General features: G+C 45.1%; 2 protein-coding genes across 2 annotated transcripts in view; both read right to left on the bottom strand.

The window, feature by feature from the left end:
- Nucleotides 1-244: 244 nt before the first annotated feature.
- LOC142255880 (microtubule-associated serine/threonine-protein kinase 3-like) overlaps nucleotides 245-15,230 on the bottom strand; it is a 61,461-nt gene continuing 46,475 nt past the window's right edge. Inside the window, exons 17-18 of the mRNA XM_075327328.1 lie at nucleotides 1,059-1,145; nucleotides 245-833 (exon numbers count right to left, since the gene is read on the bottom strand). Coding sequence (XP_075183443.1) covers nucleotides 736-833; nucleotides 1,059-1,145 — 185 coding nt within the window. The 3' untranslated portion in view covers nucleotides 245-735. The remainder of the gene's footprint in view (nucleotides 834-1,058; nucleotides 1,146-15,230) is intronic.
- LOC142256673 (microtubule-associated serine/threonine-protein kinase 3-like) lies at nucleotides 8,760-13,600 on the bottom strand. The gene is made up of 7 exons (XM_075328493.1): nucleotides 13,376-13,600; nucleotides 13,062-13,163; nucleotides 12,323-12,422; nucleotides 10,036-10,103; nucleotides 9,608-9,687; nucleotides 9,057-9,265; nucleotides 8,760-8,902 (listed from the first exon to the last, which is right to left on the bottom strand). Exons 1-7 carry the CDS (start codon nucleotides 13,598-13,600, stop codon nucleotides 8,760-8,762), a joined length of 927 nt encoding a protein of 308 aa, XP_075184608.1.

Below are 15,230 nucleotides of genomic sequence, written 5' to 3' on the forward strand. Positions count from 1 at the left end.
ATGTCAGATGTGTGAGTACACTGCTTGATGTAAAAAAATTCTCACTAATTTTTATTATTAGCAAAGAATGGTCAAACGAAGTCGCATCAGTATCAGTAGAGACCATGGCTAAAAGAGCGCCCTTCCCTTGGGCTTTACATGTAAAATGTAGAGAGCAGAGACCGAGTCCAGAATCTGTCTCTTTATGCAGCAAATAATAATATAATAATGATAATAATATTTATTAATTTATATCATGCAATTAATTCCCTATCAGTATGTCTTTGGTGTGGGAGGAAACCGGAGTACCCGGAGGAAACCCACGCAAACACGGGGAGAACACACAAACTCCTTACAGATGTTGTCCTTGGTGGAATTTGAACCGAGGACCCCAATGCTGCAAGACTGCAGTGCTAACCACTGAGCCACCGTGCCGCCCAGTCACTAATTAGTGAATATGTCTGACTGTAGAAAGTCTTGTCAATGGGTGAGAGCAGAGACCGAGCCCGGAAACTGCCTCATTATGCAGCAGGTAAGTCACTTGTCTGTGAACACTTCTGACTGCGGAAAGTCCAGTAAAAGTCATATCCATGGGTGAGAGCAGAGACAAAACCATTAACAGAATCAATAGACAAAATCGTAGTCAGGGAAATAGCCGGGGTCGGAGTCAAGAGGGGTTAGATAATGGAGTCAGGGCTACAGGACAAAAAGTACAGCATTGATAGTGGATGTGCTGTACTTCAGGTGTCCTGTCCTCTAAGTGAATTCAGAGAAACAATCACAACACAGAAATGCGCGAGCAGCCCTGACTAATCCACGTCGGCAGGATGATAAGATCCGGCGGAAGATGAAACCTAAGAGAAAGAAATATAAAGTAAGTGATGGGACTCCATATTACATGATACTACTGTGCAGTCACTGTGGCCGAACAGCCGAGGAATCTTCTCCATACAGAGGTGCGGTATCATTGTCAGCCATCACACATGTGACAATCCCATCACTGACGGATGACATCTACTCCACATGGAGTCCTCTCACTGACCGACATCACACAACATGGAGGAGGTCCTCACACTTACCTCGTCTCTTTTTGTCCTGTTCATTTTCTGCTTTTGGTTCTTCCCTCAGATTTATTGCTGATTTTGCTTCTTCCTGAGCTGGAGATTCTGATCAGAAAGGAAAAAAACACATTTAGTTGATTCTTATAGGATTCTTATAGAGCAGATCCTATGTTCTTATAGGATCTGCTCTATTTCTTCCCTGTATATTAAAGAATGTTTTGGCCTGACTAAGGCCAAAAAAGCCAAAACGCGTGTCGGGATTTTAGCACCAGCAGGAGGAGATGCCACTAAGTCTTGTATACACCCATTTGTGTGTTTATTGACACTGTCCTTTATACTATTGTATTCTTTAATGAGCTGCACACTATTTGTATCTGGTGTCTCATTCTCACCGGAGTTAGATTGACTCACACATATGATTTATATATTTAACCTTCTAGTGCTATATGAGCTTTGTTTAGTAACAGCTTCTATGCGGCTGCATTCCTTATCTCTCCCCCTGATGTGTTGTGCTGCTGCGTTTCTTTCAATCACTTTATCACAGCTTGTATTTTAATTACTCCAAATAAAAAATGTATGTTTTATTTCTGGCTATATGCCCTGGTTTTTCATTAGGGCTTCCCTGTATCTAGTAGAATTATTCTCCTCCTTTCCCCTATAGTTCTGCGTATTAGTGAGGCAGAATAAGTCCTATATACTGTATATAGCCTCATCTCAGGGGCATTAGACGTATCACTAAAATGGAGCAGTAAGTGCCCTGTGTGCCGCCATGCGGTGCATCACTAATGAGCAATATGCTACTATAGGGGACAATGTATGACGACATAGCTTAATAGATGCCACAATGTATCACACAAAATCCATAATAAAACTACAAATTAGGGGAAAATAAAGGTACAACATGGGTGAAATGGCGACATATTTGAGATCATGAAACTTGGATAACATATGAGGCCCATTACAGAGAAAACCTGTGGAATTATCTGAGCCTTGAAGTGAACATCCACATTTTTGGTTCTGTAGACGTGTACATACCTGAGAATGGGAACGAGGATATCCCGCTGCTCACAGCATCGTCTCCATCAGATACCGGAGGAGATTCTTTCTGCCTGTTTTGTGGAAGAAAAACATGTAAATCACTAAACTAAAGCATTACCGTATTTTTCGGACTATAAGACGCACCGGACTATAAGACGCACCCTGGTTTTAGAGGAGGAAAATGGGAAAATAAAACTTTAAGCAAAAAATGTGGTCATGACACACTGTTATAGAGCGAGGATCTGCTGCTGACACTGTTATGGGGGTAATGTCCCCAAATTCTCTACTAAGGTACCCCATCCTGGTAATGATCCTCTTGCCTTGTATATGATCCTGCTATAAACCCCCATCCATCCTGTTCACATGCCCCCCCCCCCCCATCCAGCCTGTTCACATGCCCCCCCCCCATCCAGCCTGTTCACATGCCCCCCCATCCAGCCTGTTCACATGCCCCCCCATCCAGCCTGTTCACATGCCCCCCCATCCAGCCTGTTCACATGCCCCCCCATCCAGCCTGTTCACATGCCCCCCCATCCAGCCTGTTCACATGCCCCCCCATCCAGCCTGTTCACATGCCCCCCCATCCAGCCTGTTCACATGCCCCCCCATCCAGCCTGCTCATATACTCCCATCGTGCTCATATACCATCCTGGTATATGGCCTGTATCCTATAGCACAGAGAAAAAAATAAACGTTTATACTCACCTTTTCCTCACTCCCTGCAGCACCGATCACATCTTCCTCTCTGGCACGCTGACCTGTGTGTGTGTGGAGCCGTTCCCCTGCTTCATCGCGATGTCTTCCTGTCTGTGCCGATCAGCTGACCGGCTCAGCACAGATCAGCTGACCGGCACAGACAGGAAGACATCGCGTGCTGCAGGGAGACGGCTCCACACACGGTGACGGGTGAGTACACTGATTCACTGCACCCCGCGCTGGTAATGACGCGCGGGGGGCAGTGAATACAGCCGCACATGATCACTCCAGGCTGTAATTGCCAGGGGTGATCATGCCGGCTCTTTGCAATGCGCGCGTCCCCGCTCATCCGTCCGCCCACCTGTCAGCGCCGGCTTCTGCGCTGAGAGATGGGCGGGAGGATGGGCGTGCATATGTAATGAGCGGGCCCACGTGGTCACGAGCAGGCGCTGCTGCTGCCTGCTCGTGCCCCCGATGACCTGCAGCACCCTCATTCCCAGCCGCAGCCCTAAGTCAGACCATAAGACGCACCCCCAACTTTCCCCCAACATTTGGGGGGAAAAAGTGCGTCTTATGGTCCGAAAAATACGGTATATAAGGGATCATCTGACCAGAATAACACCTGACTACAAGGCATAGGAAAGTCATAGTGGGGAACGTCTCCTGCTCAATACTACCTCATATGGAGCATAATGGAAAACCACTACCAAGAACGTCCGCCATGTAATATCACATCTCACCTGCAGTGGGGGTAATGCTAAAAATGCAGGACTGGCTGCAAATATTTATTTTAGGGGCCTATATAGCGCCATTATTTTGCAGAACACTTTACAGACATCATCACTGACCCCATTGGGGCTCACAATCCGATCTCCCTATCAGTATCTCTTATGTGTGGAAGGAATCCCACAAAGGGAGAATGCCTTGCAGACATTATCTTTTGAACCCGAGACCCAGTGCTGCAAGGCTACAGTGTTTACCACAGAGCCGCCATGCTGCCCCATTTACGAGTTGCTAGCTATCCCCAACGGTTTCTGGAGCGAAAACCACAATGACCGCTAATCATGGGGTGGTTGATGCTGCTTTTACTATTATGTTATTCATGTCCTATGTTTGGTGTTGGGTACATACAGTATATCAGCTGGAGATCCCAGTAATGACCCCTTCATCTACTCACATTTCTGAGGATTTTGTGTTGGACTCTTCAGAACTCTCTGGAGGCGACTTGGGATCCTCTTTGCTCATCGTCCTGATAACGCTGGTACAGAGCTAAATGGGGATAAAAGAAAACCATAAAATACCCTTTTCTTACTTTTTTCTTACATGTTTTATGTATTGATCTCATACTTACTTTAGAAAGCCTTTCAGAAGATGATGTGAAGTTTTGAAACTCACGGTTCTCATTGTCCTCTCTTCTCTTGTCCTTATCCTCTGAGCCCATAGGTTGGTATATATCAGAGTCATCTACAAGACATAAGTAATGAAATGTTAGAAGTTGTAGAAGTTGTCAGAATGACTCTTGGTCACAGATTGTCACCATATTATCACTAGTATTATTGGGAAGTGAGAGTCACACATTAGTGAAGACCATCAGCCACTTAGCCTGGATGATGTCTCCATCTACTTACTGTCAGAGAGGCAGCTGTACACATCTGATGAACGCTGAGGAACGTACTCCGGCTCCTGACTTAGAAGGTTCTCAAAGTCTAAGTCTTCAAGGAATGGCTGACACTTGATCTCATCTGCTCCTCCTGGAAAAAAAAGATCAAAAGTGATGTGGACATTGTCAGAGACTGCTCCATATCTGGAGAGAGATCGGAACTATTGACATGGACATAGCATGAAGGAAACCTACTGAGAGTCATAGTAAGGATAGACAGGTAAAATATATCTTTGTACCATGTTAGCCAGTAGATAGAAAAAAATTGTATAAAAAAAAACATAGAAAAAACTGAGAGAACTTTCCATTTATAAGGACAATGGACAAGATAAAGATTCCCAGCTCACATCAGGACTACAAGATCCTAGGTACCTTCAGCTGCACCACAACTAATGGGGTGTACTTAATTATATGTACCAAATGTCCAACTGGGGGTCTGTATGTAGAGGAGACAGGACAAAAGCTAAGAAGGAGGAATTATCTTCGCCACACAATTAAATAAAAAGGATAGATCTACCTGTGGCCACACATTTTTGTAACCCTGATCACAGCATCATGGACATGAAATTGCTGGTATTGAAAGGAAACTTCAAATCCCAGAGAGATAAAAGAGTCTGGGAATACAAACTTATGATGGCCTTTGACACATTCAGAGAAGGAATGAATGTGTCTCATGGATTTATGTCTTTTTATACCAATTATGGAACGTGCCTCCTCAGAGCATCTGGGGTCATCAGAACTCTGGACCAGACCTCAATCAATAAAAGACAATAAAACTTTCACACTTCTTATCTATGAACTGCTCCAATGTTTACTGCCACAACTGTTTGTCCCCTTCCCATACTGATCGTTATACTTCACGTCACTTGTCTTATTTACTGCTTTACTCTATGTGCTGTTGGGTAGAAATCTCTGACTCTTCAGATTTTGTCAAATTGTCTCGTCAGGGAGAAAGAAGACGAACTCTCGTGCCACCTATTAGAGGTAGCAATCCTAGAAGTCAAAGTGATCCTCCAACGAGTCTTTTCGTATGACTAAGGGGCACTTTGCACATTACGACATCGCAAGCCGATGCATGCGATGCTAAGTGAGATAGTCCCCGCCCCCGTCGCAGCAGCGATATCTGGTGATAGCTGCCGTAGCGAATATTATCGCTACGGCAGCTTCACATGCACTCACCTGCCCTGCGACGTCGCTCTGGCCGGCGACCCGCCTCCTTATTAAGGGGGCGGGTCGTGCGGCGTCATAGCGACGTCACACGGCAGGCGGCCAATAAAAGCGGAGATGGGCAGGACGTAAACATCCCGCCCACCTCCTTCCTTCCGCATAGCCGACGGGAGCCGCGGTGATGCAGGGAGATGTTCCTTGCTCCTGCGACTTCACACACAGCGATGTATGCTGCCGCAGGAACGAGGAACAACATCGTACCGTCGCGTCAGCGTAATTATGGAATTCACCGACGCTGCACCGATGATACGATTACGACGATTTTGCCGCTCGTTAATCGTATCATCTAGGTATTACACACTACGATATCGACTGCGACGCCGGATGTGCGTCACTTTCGATTTGACCCCATCGACATCGCACGTGCTATATCGTAGTGTGCAAAGTGCCCCTTAGGATTTATGACAGATCACATTGTTTCGGGATGGTTTTCCCTCATCAGTGCAAAATATGAGATCTGATCTGGTTATATGAGAGGCTAAGACATGGTCTAAAGTGGAAGCTATTCTCATTACAGATACTGACACACCATTATAGTGTGACGCCCTGGACTCCAGGGGTCACAGGTAACAACACACTCACACACCCCCACCCCTTGGGAGGACACACCCGTCACCCGAAAGGGAGACCTGATGCCTCCCTCAGGGCCAGTAGGGCACACCAGGTGGGCGGAGTCAGGTGGAAAGACATGCCCACCGAGGAGACTACTGTCCTGAGGCAGGAAATACAGTAGTTGTTGGTTTAGAGTTGACAGTGACAGGAGGTGTGGAAGGAAAAGCTGTCAGGGACACGGGTTGGAGCCTGGGACCCCCGAAAACGTCAGGCAGGCAGACGGTGGTGGCTGCCTGCAGGAGTACCGGTGTAACGACTGGCGGAACCGTAGGGACCGGGCAGGGTTGGAGCCCACCGGACCTGAATTGGGGAGTCAACCGTTAACCGGAGCACCAGTAACCGGGTACTCAGACCCCGTCCTAGCTTAGAAACCACTGAGTTTAGGCAAATTCACTGATTGCAGTCTGGACCTCACGGGTTCATTCTCACCCAAAGTCCCGAAAGAAGGCAAAAGCCCACCAATACCGGGTGAGCGCCACCGCCAAGGGCCAAACATCCGATGGGCCAGCGCCTGCGGGCAACCAAGGGCTCTTCCGGCAGCTAAACGCCGGGGAGCGGGCTACCACTGCCCAGGCAGGGGAGCCAAAAACAGAACACCAGGAGGTGCAAGGGAAAGGGACCACCATCAACCCCACAAGGGACACAAGTAGTCGGCTGCGGGCCCTGACCATCCTCGAACTTTGGTTTACCAGTGCCTCTGAGTGTGAATTAATAGTGAGTACACCAGTGCCATCCGGGCATGGCATCGCGACGCAGCACGACACGTTGCACCACCTCTCCATCACCTTCCCCATCGGGCCCCGGGACACACTGCCCCTACCCATAGAGGGGCTAACATCAAGGCTGCGCCACCAACTCTGATCTCGGGAGTCCCCTTTACTCTCGCCGCAGCGGTGGTGCACCCCGTCACCACGACCCGTGGGTGGCGTCACGACTCACCCAACAACAACGCGGCCCCAGGCTGCGAATCCCATCGTACACCACCACCCCCACTGCCTCCCCTTGACAGAGTGACGTGGCTCCCGGTCCGGAGGCGCTTGAGCCACCGACCACCCGAGCCCGGGCCTCGAGCGGCTCGGCCCGGCAGGAAGCAGCCGAGCCCACTCAGGGCGGTACACTAGCATGGCAGTGAGGAAACTTTTAGGCCGCAATGCTCCTCCTGGTAAATATTCAAATCGTCTCTTCAGGGAGGAAGAAGACGAACTCTGGTGCCACCCATTGGAGGTAGTAATCCTAGAAGTCAAAGTGACGTTCCAATGAGTCTTGTCGACAAGACTTAGACGAGTCATACGACAAGACTCGGAGGGTCAGTTTGACTTCTAGGATTGCTACCTTCAACAGGTGGCACCAAAGTTTGTCTTCTTCCTCCCTAAAGCAACAATTTGAATATTTCCCAGAGAAGCATTGCAACTTAAAAGTCTCCTCACTGGCATGCTGGAAAGGTGTATATGTCTCCGTTAAGAGAATAGCTTCCCCTTTAGACTTCAGATTTTGTGTTATAAAATGCCTCATGAAGACATCTGAGGAGTCTCAAAAGCTGTGATTTGCTTCCATCTTTTCAGTTAGCCATTAAAAGGTATCAGCCACTGAGGACTATCAGTTTTTTTTAAAGATTTTTTTAGAAATGGACAAGCAGAAGAAGAGCTGATCCTCGTGGTGATGATTGGTATGTCCTGGGTGTAATAAGTAAGTGTTAATACTGTTATATACATTACCTGTCCCAAGTCTTTCTACAGGATTTCTTCTCAGCAGCTTAGTGATGAGGTTCTGAGCATTGAGAGGAAGAGCAGGAAAACACTTAAAAGAAATGTCACCTATTGTATAGAAAATGACAAAAAATAAACGTTATTGAACCGTATTATACAGTAAAGCTGCACAATTATAAACCAAGTAACTAAGCAACCCGAGTAATGAGTGGATTACTCTACTTACCTCTGACGATCTTTTTATAAAGCTCTTGTGTGTCCTTATCATGAAATGGTATATTTCCTACGAGGAATTCGTATAGGATGATCCCCATTGACCACCAGTCAACAGGTCTTCCGAAGCCTTTCAACAGGATGACCTCGGGGGCCATGTAATATATGGTGCCCCACATCTGGAAACCAAAAGAAGAAAGAGGAGATTCATTAAACTATTTTTAGGAAAAGATCTCTCGATAAAAACACAAGGACAGAAGATGAAATCTCAGCGGAGAAATTCTCCAGAGAAGAAAGAAAAGGTTGGTGAGATTTATCGTGAAGAAGTCACGTTCCAGTAGGTGATGCTGACCTCACGATCGCGGAACTCTCTGGCGATGTTCTCAGGTGATTCCTGGTAGATGTTGGTTTTTGGCATCATGAGGCCAAATTTTGACAACCCAAAATCTGAGACTTTAATGTGTCCTGCAGATGTTATCAGGAGGCTGTGAAAGAAAAGATGGTTTTAGCCATGCAAGCCATGTAATAATATGTGATAACCCCCCTATATTATACTACAGTGGTCACTTACTTGTCCGGTTTCAGGTCTCTATGCACCACACCATAGCTGTGCAGATATTCCACAGCAAGCATGGCCTCCGCAAAGTACAAGCGGGCCAAGGAGATAGGTAAAACTTTCATGGTTCTTAGAAGGTTTCCACAGTCTCCACCTATAGAAGAAAGGAAATATGGCCGGTGAGGGACGATACAGCAGATCACACATGGTGTATAATGAGAAGAGAGCGGAGACATTGGGGCAGGATAGAGAAGGTGATGAGATGTAAGCAGACATGGGCTGAATGTAATACAATGTACATGTCCTACCTTCTACATACTCCATAACCATACACAGATGAGATTTGGTTGGAAAGGAGCAAAGCATGGAGACCACAAAGGGACAATCAGCGAATGTTAAGATGTCCCTCTCCAGGAAAGCTTGTTGCATCTTTGATGGAGTATTAAGCTCCTTTTTGTCCAGTTTCTTCATGGCAAAGATCTTTTTGGAGTCTTTATGGCGCACTAAGTTGACCGCACTGGAGAGAAGGAAAATGCATGGTTTATAGAACTCGTCATATGATCCTCTGTACTAGGGGTTAATACTAGAAGTCCAGTCTCATTAAACATTCATATAACACTGTATGAAAGGTCACCTATTGGATGTCAGTGCCACGTCTGCCACGTCCTCATCCATGTCCTCAAAAATTCAGATTCACTAGTAGCTAACTGAATTTGTTACAATTGAATAGTGACAATTAGACGTGGACAGTGATGTGGACTCGTCACTTGTCTATGGTCACACTGGATGGCAGAGCACAGACGCAGAAGAACTGTCATAGGGACCTGAGAAATGTGCATAATCCCAAAGGGAAACTCACCCGAATGCTCCCTTGCCGATCAGTATGGACATCTCATAATCGCTCTTACTCGGCGTTCTCGCTCGGGTTGCGATTACGTTCTATAAAAAAAATTAGAAATTATTTTACGATCTAGAAACTGCAGGAAAAAAGCTCCAGACGCAGAAACGTTTCCGTCTATTTTATGTCCCAGCTGATTATACCGATCCGATGTAGAGGAGGATACAAGCCGGACGCTCGGCAGACACCTATGTAATGGGGGATCCTCCATACACCGGGATCACTGTACAGCGCGGGATAATATGGGAGATCACACCGGGGGGAACGGACTATAAATGCTGTTATCTGCTTAGAATAAAGATATCCCATGGGTATATGGGGGATATTAGAGGAGTCATTCACACCCCGGGATCTGATAATATACAGACAGATCCCTCTATGATACTTACACTGGCAGATTCATGGATCTCCGGGATCTCACAGATTCCACTATCTGGAGTCGACAGCTCAGTTTTTTCTAAAATAGGGATAAAATAATGAAGAAATCAAATGTATCAGATAATATTAATCTTAGATAAATAATACAATATAACGGAGAAAATGACGAGACGTCTGAATATGGGATTGATGCTACTTATATGGGAACATGGAAATCAGCAGGTAGGGGGTATGGCTGTATAGGTGCTTGTCCTCCAATAAAAAAAAAATATTTTTGGAGAGATCTGATGTGCCAGTAATGTGAAACCAATAATATAAGCCATATGTAAATCAGGCTGCAAGTGCACAAGGGGCAGGTCACTGCAATGGGGGTGAGTCACTTCAGCAGGGCGGGTCACTGCAGCGGGGGTGAGTCACTGCACAGGGGGCGGATCACTGCAGCTGGGGTGAGTCACTACAGCGGGGGTGGGTCACTGCACAGGGGGCAGGTCACTGCAGCTGGGGTGGGTCACTGCACAGGGGGCGGGTTACTGCAGCTGGGGTGGGTCACTGCACAGGGGGTGGGTCACTGCAGTTGGGGTGGGTCACTGCACAGGGGGCGCGTCACTGCACAGGGGGCGGGTCACTGCAGCGGTTTTTCCTTCAAGTCTACTGTGCACTTCCAGCCTGATATACATACGGCTTCTACATTCCCATGACTGTATACTGGATCTATATATAAAAAGATTTTGGTTTATGGTGGCTGTACAGCCATACCACTACTTCCTTATGTGAAAATATGATGACAGATTCCCATTATAAAGAGTAGAGACAGTTATTCTACAGATTATTACCTTTTCTCTACAATATCTAGATCACAGGTCTCAAACACGCGGCCTGCATGTGGCCCCTCAGGCTGCTTCTTGTGGCCCGCAGGCACGTACCCTCTTGTACGATCGCGGCCAGTGCAGGGGCTGCAGCCATCGCTGCTTCATTTCAGATGAACGTTTTGCCTCCAGGGCGAAGAGTGAAGCTCTCTCTGCACTATTCCAATGGCAGCTGCTGACCAATCAGAGGCAAACAACTGATGCGTATGACGTCATCTACTTGCATCTGATTAACTGGTTGCTACCATTAGAATAGTGCAGAGAGAGCTTGACTGCACAATGGCAAAACGTTCATCTGAATTTTAGATGAAGCGCGGCAGTTTTGGAATGTGTGTGTGTGTGTGTGTGTGTGTAGAATGGCACAATAGAGGACCAGGATGGGACATTGCTAAAAGAAGAGGATCAGTAAAGGAGACATTACTACAGGATGGGCACATTAGTAACAGAGGACAGGGATGGGAACATTACTTTAGAACAGGGACAAAGATGGGGCACAGTACTACAGGATGGGGACAAGGAATGGGGCACGTTAGTAAATGGGGATGTAGAGGGGGCACATTATTACAGGATGGGGTACATTACTACAGGATGGGGTCAAGGAGGGGGCACATTACAACAGGATGAGCACATTGCTAAAGGAAGGGGGGGATGGGGCACATTAATTAAAAGAGACAAGACTGGGGCACGTTACTACAGGATGGGCACATTACTAGAGGATGGGAACAAGGATGGGGCACATTAGTAAAAGGGGACAATGTTGAGCACATTACTACAGGAGGGGGCACATTACTACAGGATGCGCATCTTACTACTCGACTGAGGACAAGAATGGGGCACATTAGTTAAAGGGGACAAAGCTGGGACACATTACTGCAGGATGGAGACAAGGATGGGGCTCATTACTACAGGATGGGCTCATTACTACAGGATGGGCTCATTACTACAGGATGGGAATATGGATGAGGCACATTTGTAAAAGGAGCAATTATGGGCACATTACTACAGGATGAGTACATTACTACAGAATAGAAACGTGGATGGGAACATTACTTCAAGAACAGGAACAGTATGGGGGACATTACTAAAAGATCTTGGCCAAAATTATTATGGTGCTAATTGTAAAACTGTATTATTTGCAAGAAAGGGATATGTAAACAAAAAAAAATGCATGACTTTTTTAACATTAAAAATGTTTTTGTCTTTATATATATATTTAAACAAAAAAGTGAAAGTTTGTTAAAATAAACAAGTTACAAGTGTTCAAAAACAGCGATCCAAAGGTGTAGAGAAAAACAAAATGGTACCAATTAAAATGTCACTTTGTCCTGTGATCAATGCGGCCCCCCAAATTATTTTTTCCTATGTGCGGCCCATACACCCAGCCGAACTTGAGACCCCGATCTAGATATTTCTTGTTGCATGATCGGCTTACCTGTAATCAGATGGCTGTTTAGCTCCCGCTGACTCCCTTTAGGGTCAGGGATTTTGGTATTTATATTTTGCCCACGTCTGGAGTCACCTTTTGCTGTTATCTGAAAGTTATAATACATATAGTTAATATGTGGAACCTTTGACTTAATAATCATATACATAAATCAGGAAGGACTACATTTGGAGTTATTTGATTAATTTCAGTATTGGGTGTAATTACTTTACACTGCAGCTCCTCTCCAGTGAATCCAGAATAATATACAGATGTAGCCAAGTTTAACTTGACAAATAACACCTAAGATATTTAAGATAATGTGTGATTGCACAAGCCATTGACCGATATCGGTAGGGGTCACATTATAGTATTTTGCCCCTGATATCCCCGCACTGTGTTATCTGTGTTAAGGTAACCTTGGCTACATCTGTATAAGGGACTTGTTACACAATGTTTCTGTCATCACCTCTATTATCTCTTCTGCAGCATTTACAAGCAGGAAGACTCTGATAATAGAGTGAGACAGGCAGAATACAGACTGCCCACCACTGAGCTGTGACCACATCAGCAGAATACAGACTGTGATCACAGAGGATGGAGCCGCACAGACAGGCGGCCATAACATATCCTGCCAAGAGCTGACAGGGAGGCCTGTAAGACCTAACACCAGATCTGCTGATGTCTGACCGGTGATCTGGAGAAGATCAGAACACAAGGCCATGAAGGAGAAGATGGGGCTCCTTACCTGGTGTCTCGGTGGGCGGGCTGGACCTTCTAGTACAGACAGCACTTCTTGGGCCAGTTCATTAAAAAAACCCAAATCTCCATTTTGAGATCTAATTTGAGCCTAAAGATAAAAACAAACAGGAAGGAAAATGGTGAGATGAGAAAGGGCAGAATGGAGGACGCCATTTATGTGACCATTTACTGCTCTTTCTGCAGATACAATTACTACATATCTGGGGATCAGTCATGTAATATATTGTATTCCGCCTAAAGAAGAAACAAGGGGGAGGAATCCATTATGGAGAAGTTTTGTGCGGAGCGTCCCCCACTTACCTGCTGTAGTAAGGTCCTGATGTTCTTACATACATCGTTTAGATACTTGGAGGTGGGGTCACCTCGCTGGTATTTGGTCAGGCAGTCCTTTACTAGCTCCAACACTAGCTGGTAAGTGAAGCTGAGGATGCCATCGGGGGGTAGAAGCTCAGAGTCACGGGAATAGGTGTCAAGAATCCCGGATAGTGCTGCTACCTGAGGTTTGCGTTTAAAAAATCGATACATAGCGAACAACTAACTGCAAGTTTAGTCACCAACTATAGAACCAAAAAATGGTAACTATGACTGTGTGTACATTCTATATATAGGGAATGTCAATTGTTATGTCATAATAGCCGACATTCCGCCATCCATGATATCATCATTGCTGACATCATCAGAGATGTCTTGATGGAATCTTAAAGGGGCAACTCTACACAAATCTAATTATTTAAAGTGGAAACACCATAGAATTAAATATGTCTTCATGTTAGGACAACTGTTTTGTTTTCAATTAGAGCACTATCAGGATGAAGATCCGTACCCAAGTGTAAGTTGCACCTTGTGTTCCCGAAAACAACACGGATATTAGTATTGCACTTTATTGCATCTATTTATTCTTTGATATACCTTTTTATGTCCTTTGTTGTGTTATCAGGTGGTCTGCATAGATTGTTGGTCATTATTGTGGGTATATCCCCATATTTACATATTACTATTATAGATTGGCGAACCCACAGATATTTGAGTTTGGCAAGTACAGCCGTATTTAAAAAAAAAAGAAAAAATCCGGTTTGGAATCAGACTTGCGTCCGGATGCTGAACCCCATATAAGTCTACGGGGATCAAAACATTGTGCTGTAAAATGGGGGTGAAAGGTAGAAATGGCTAGGTGGCTAGGGGAATTAGAGCAGCAGCGTTATATGTACCAAGTCTCCTGTGTGGCTGTAACACTACTTCTGGGTCCGCTCATTAACCCTCATACATATTCATTGCTTTCTCTGCCCACTGGCAGTCCCGGCATCAGTGATTGGCTGCAGTCAGACCGCACCCCCACTCTGTGTGACAGTGTCTGGGATTGCTTGGCATCACACATGTTGTCTGCATAGCTGTAGTGTAAAAATAAATATATGAATGAATTGGCATAGGGTCACACCATATTATGACACCCAGCACAGATAAAGCATACGGCTTTAGGCTGCAGCCCCCAGCCGTGTGCTTATCTTGGCTCTGTATCAGAATAAGAATAAGTGGGACCCTATGTGGTTTTTGTTTTAAATATTTAAATAAATCATTTTAAAAAATGAACTTGTAAGGACAGATAATGAATGGGGTCACTAACAATTATCTCAAGAAAAACTATATTTACCCCAAGTATAAAATGTCATCTTTATTAATCTCTTAAACAAATTCAGCCATAGAAAAATACAAAAATGTATATCAGAAATATGTACAGATATATATCCAGACCCTATGGTGGTCCACCCCATATATTAGGTTCAAAAACTGTATGATTTCAATAACAATATCAACATACAGTAATGATACAATAACGATCTTAAATATAGCCAATACTTATCATTCCATATTAGGCCATATGGTGTTCCCCCATATATTCAGTTCCAAAGCAATATAATTGCAATATTGATCTTAAATATAGCAAATACAGTGTAGATACAATAATGATCTTAAATATAGCAAATACTTATCATTCAGCAAAACCTCAAAACAGTATAGATACCTCAACGGTCCCAAATATAGCAAATATTGTTCTATTCACAAAATAACTTATAGGAAAGATATCTGGATCCAGCCTCTTTCAGATGTTCTACCTCCATAATATCATTTATAGGGGTCCATTGAAGGTCATTAGCAG

Source organism: Anomaloglossus baeobatrachus, chromosome 11 (assembly GCF_048569485.1).
Source record: "Anomaloglossus baeobatrachus isolate aAnoBae1 chromosome 11, aAnoBae1.hap1, whole genome shotgun sequence".
In the NCBI taxonomy this organism is placed as follows: domain Eukaryota; kingdom Metazoa; phylum Chordata; class Amphibia; order Anura; family Aromobatidae; genus Anomaloglossus; species Anomaloglossus baeobatrachus.

Bases quoted from the DNA above. Each gene is read 5' to 3' on its own strand.
- LOC142256673 (XM_075328493.1), bottom strand. From the start codon at position 13,600: ATGTATCGATTTTTTAAACGCAAACCTCAGGTAGCAGCACTATCCGGG. The intron at 10,104-12,322 runs GTAAGCCGATCA...TCCCTATTTTAG, and splicing joins AAACAGCCATCTGATTACAG to AAAAAACTGAGCTGTCGACT. The intron at 9,266-9,607 runs GTGAGTTTCCCT...CCTTCTCTCCAG, and splicing joins ATCGGCAAGGGAGCATTCGG to TGCGGTCAACTTAGTGCGCC.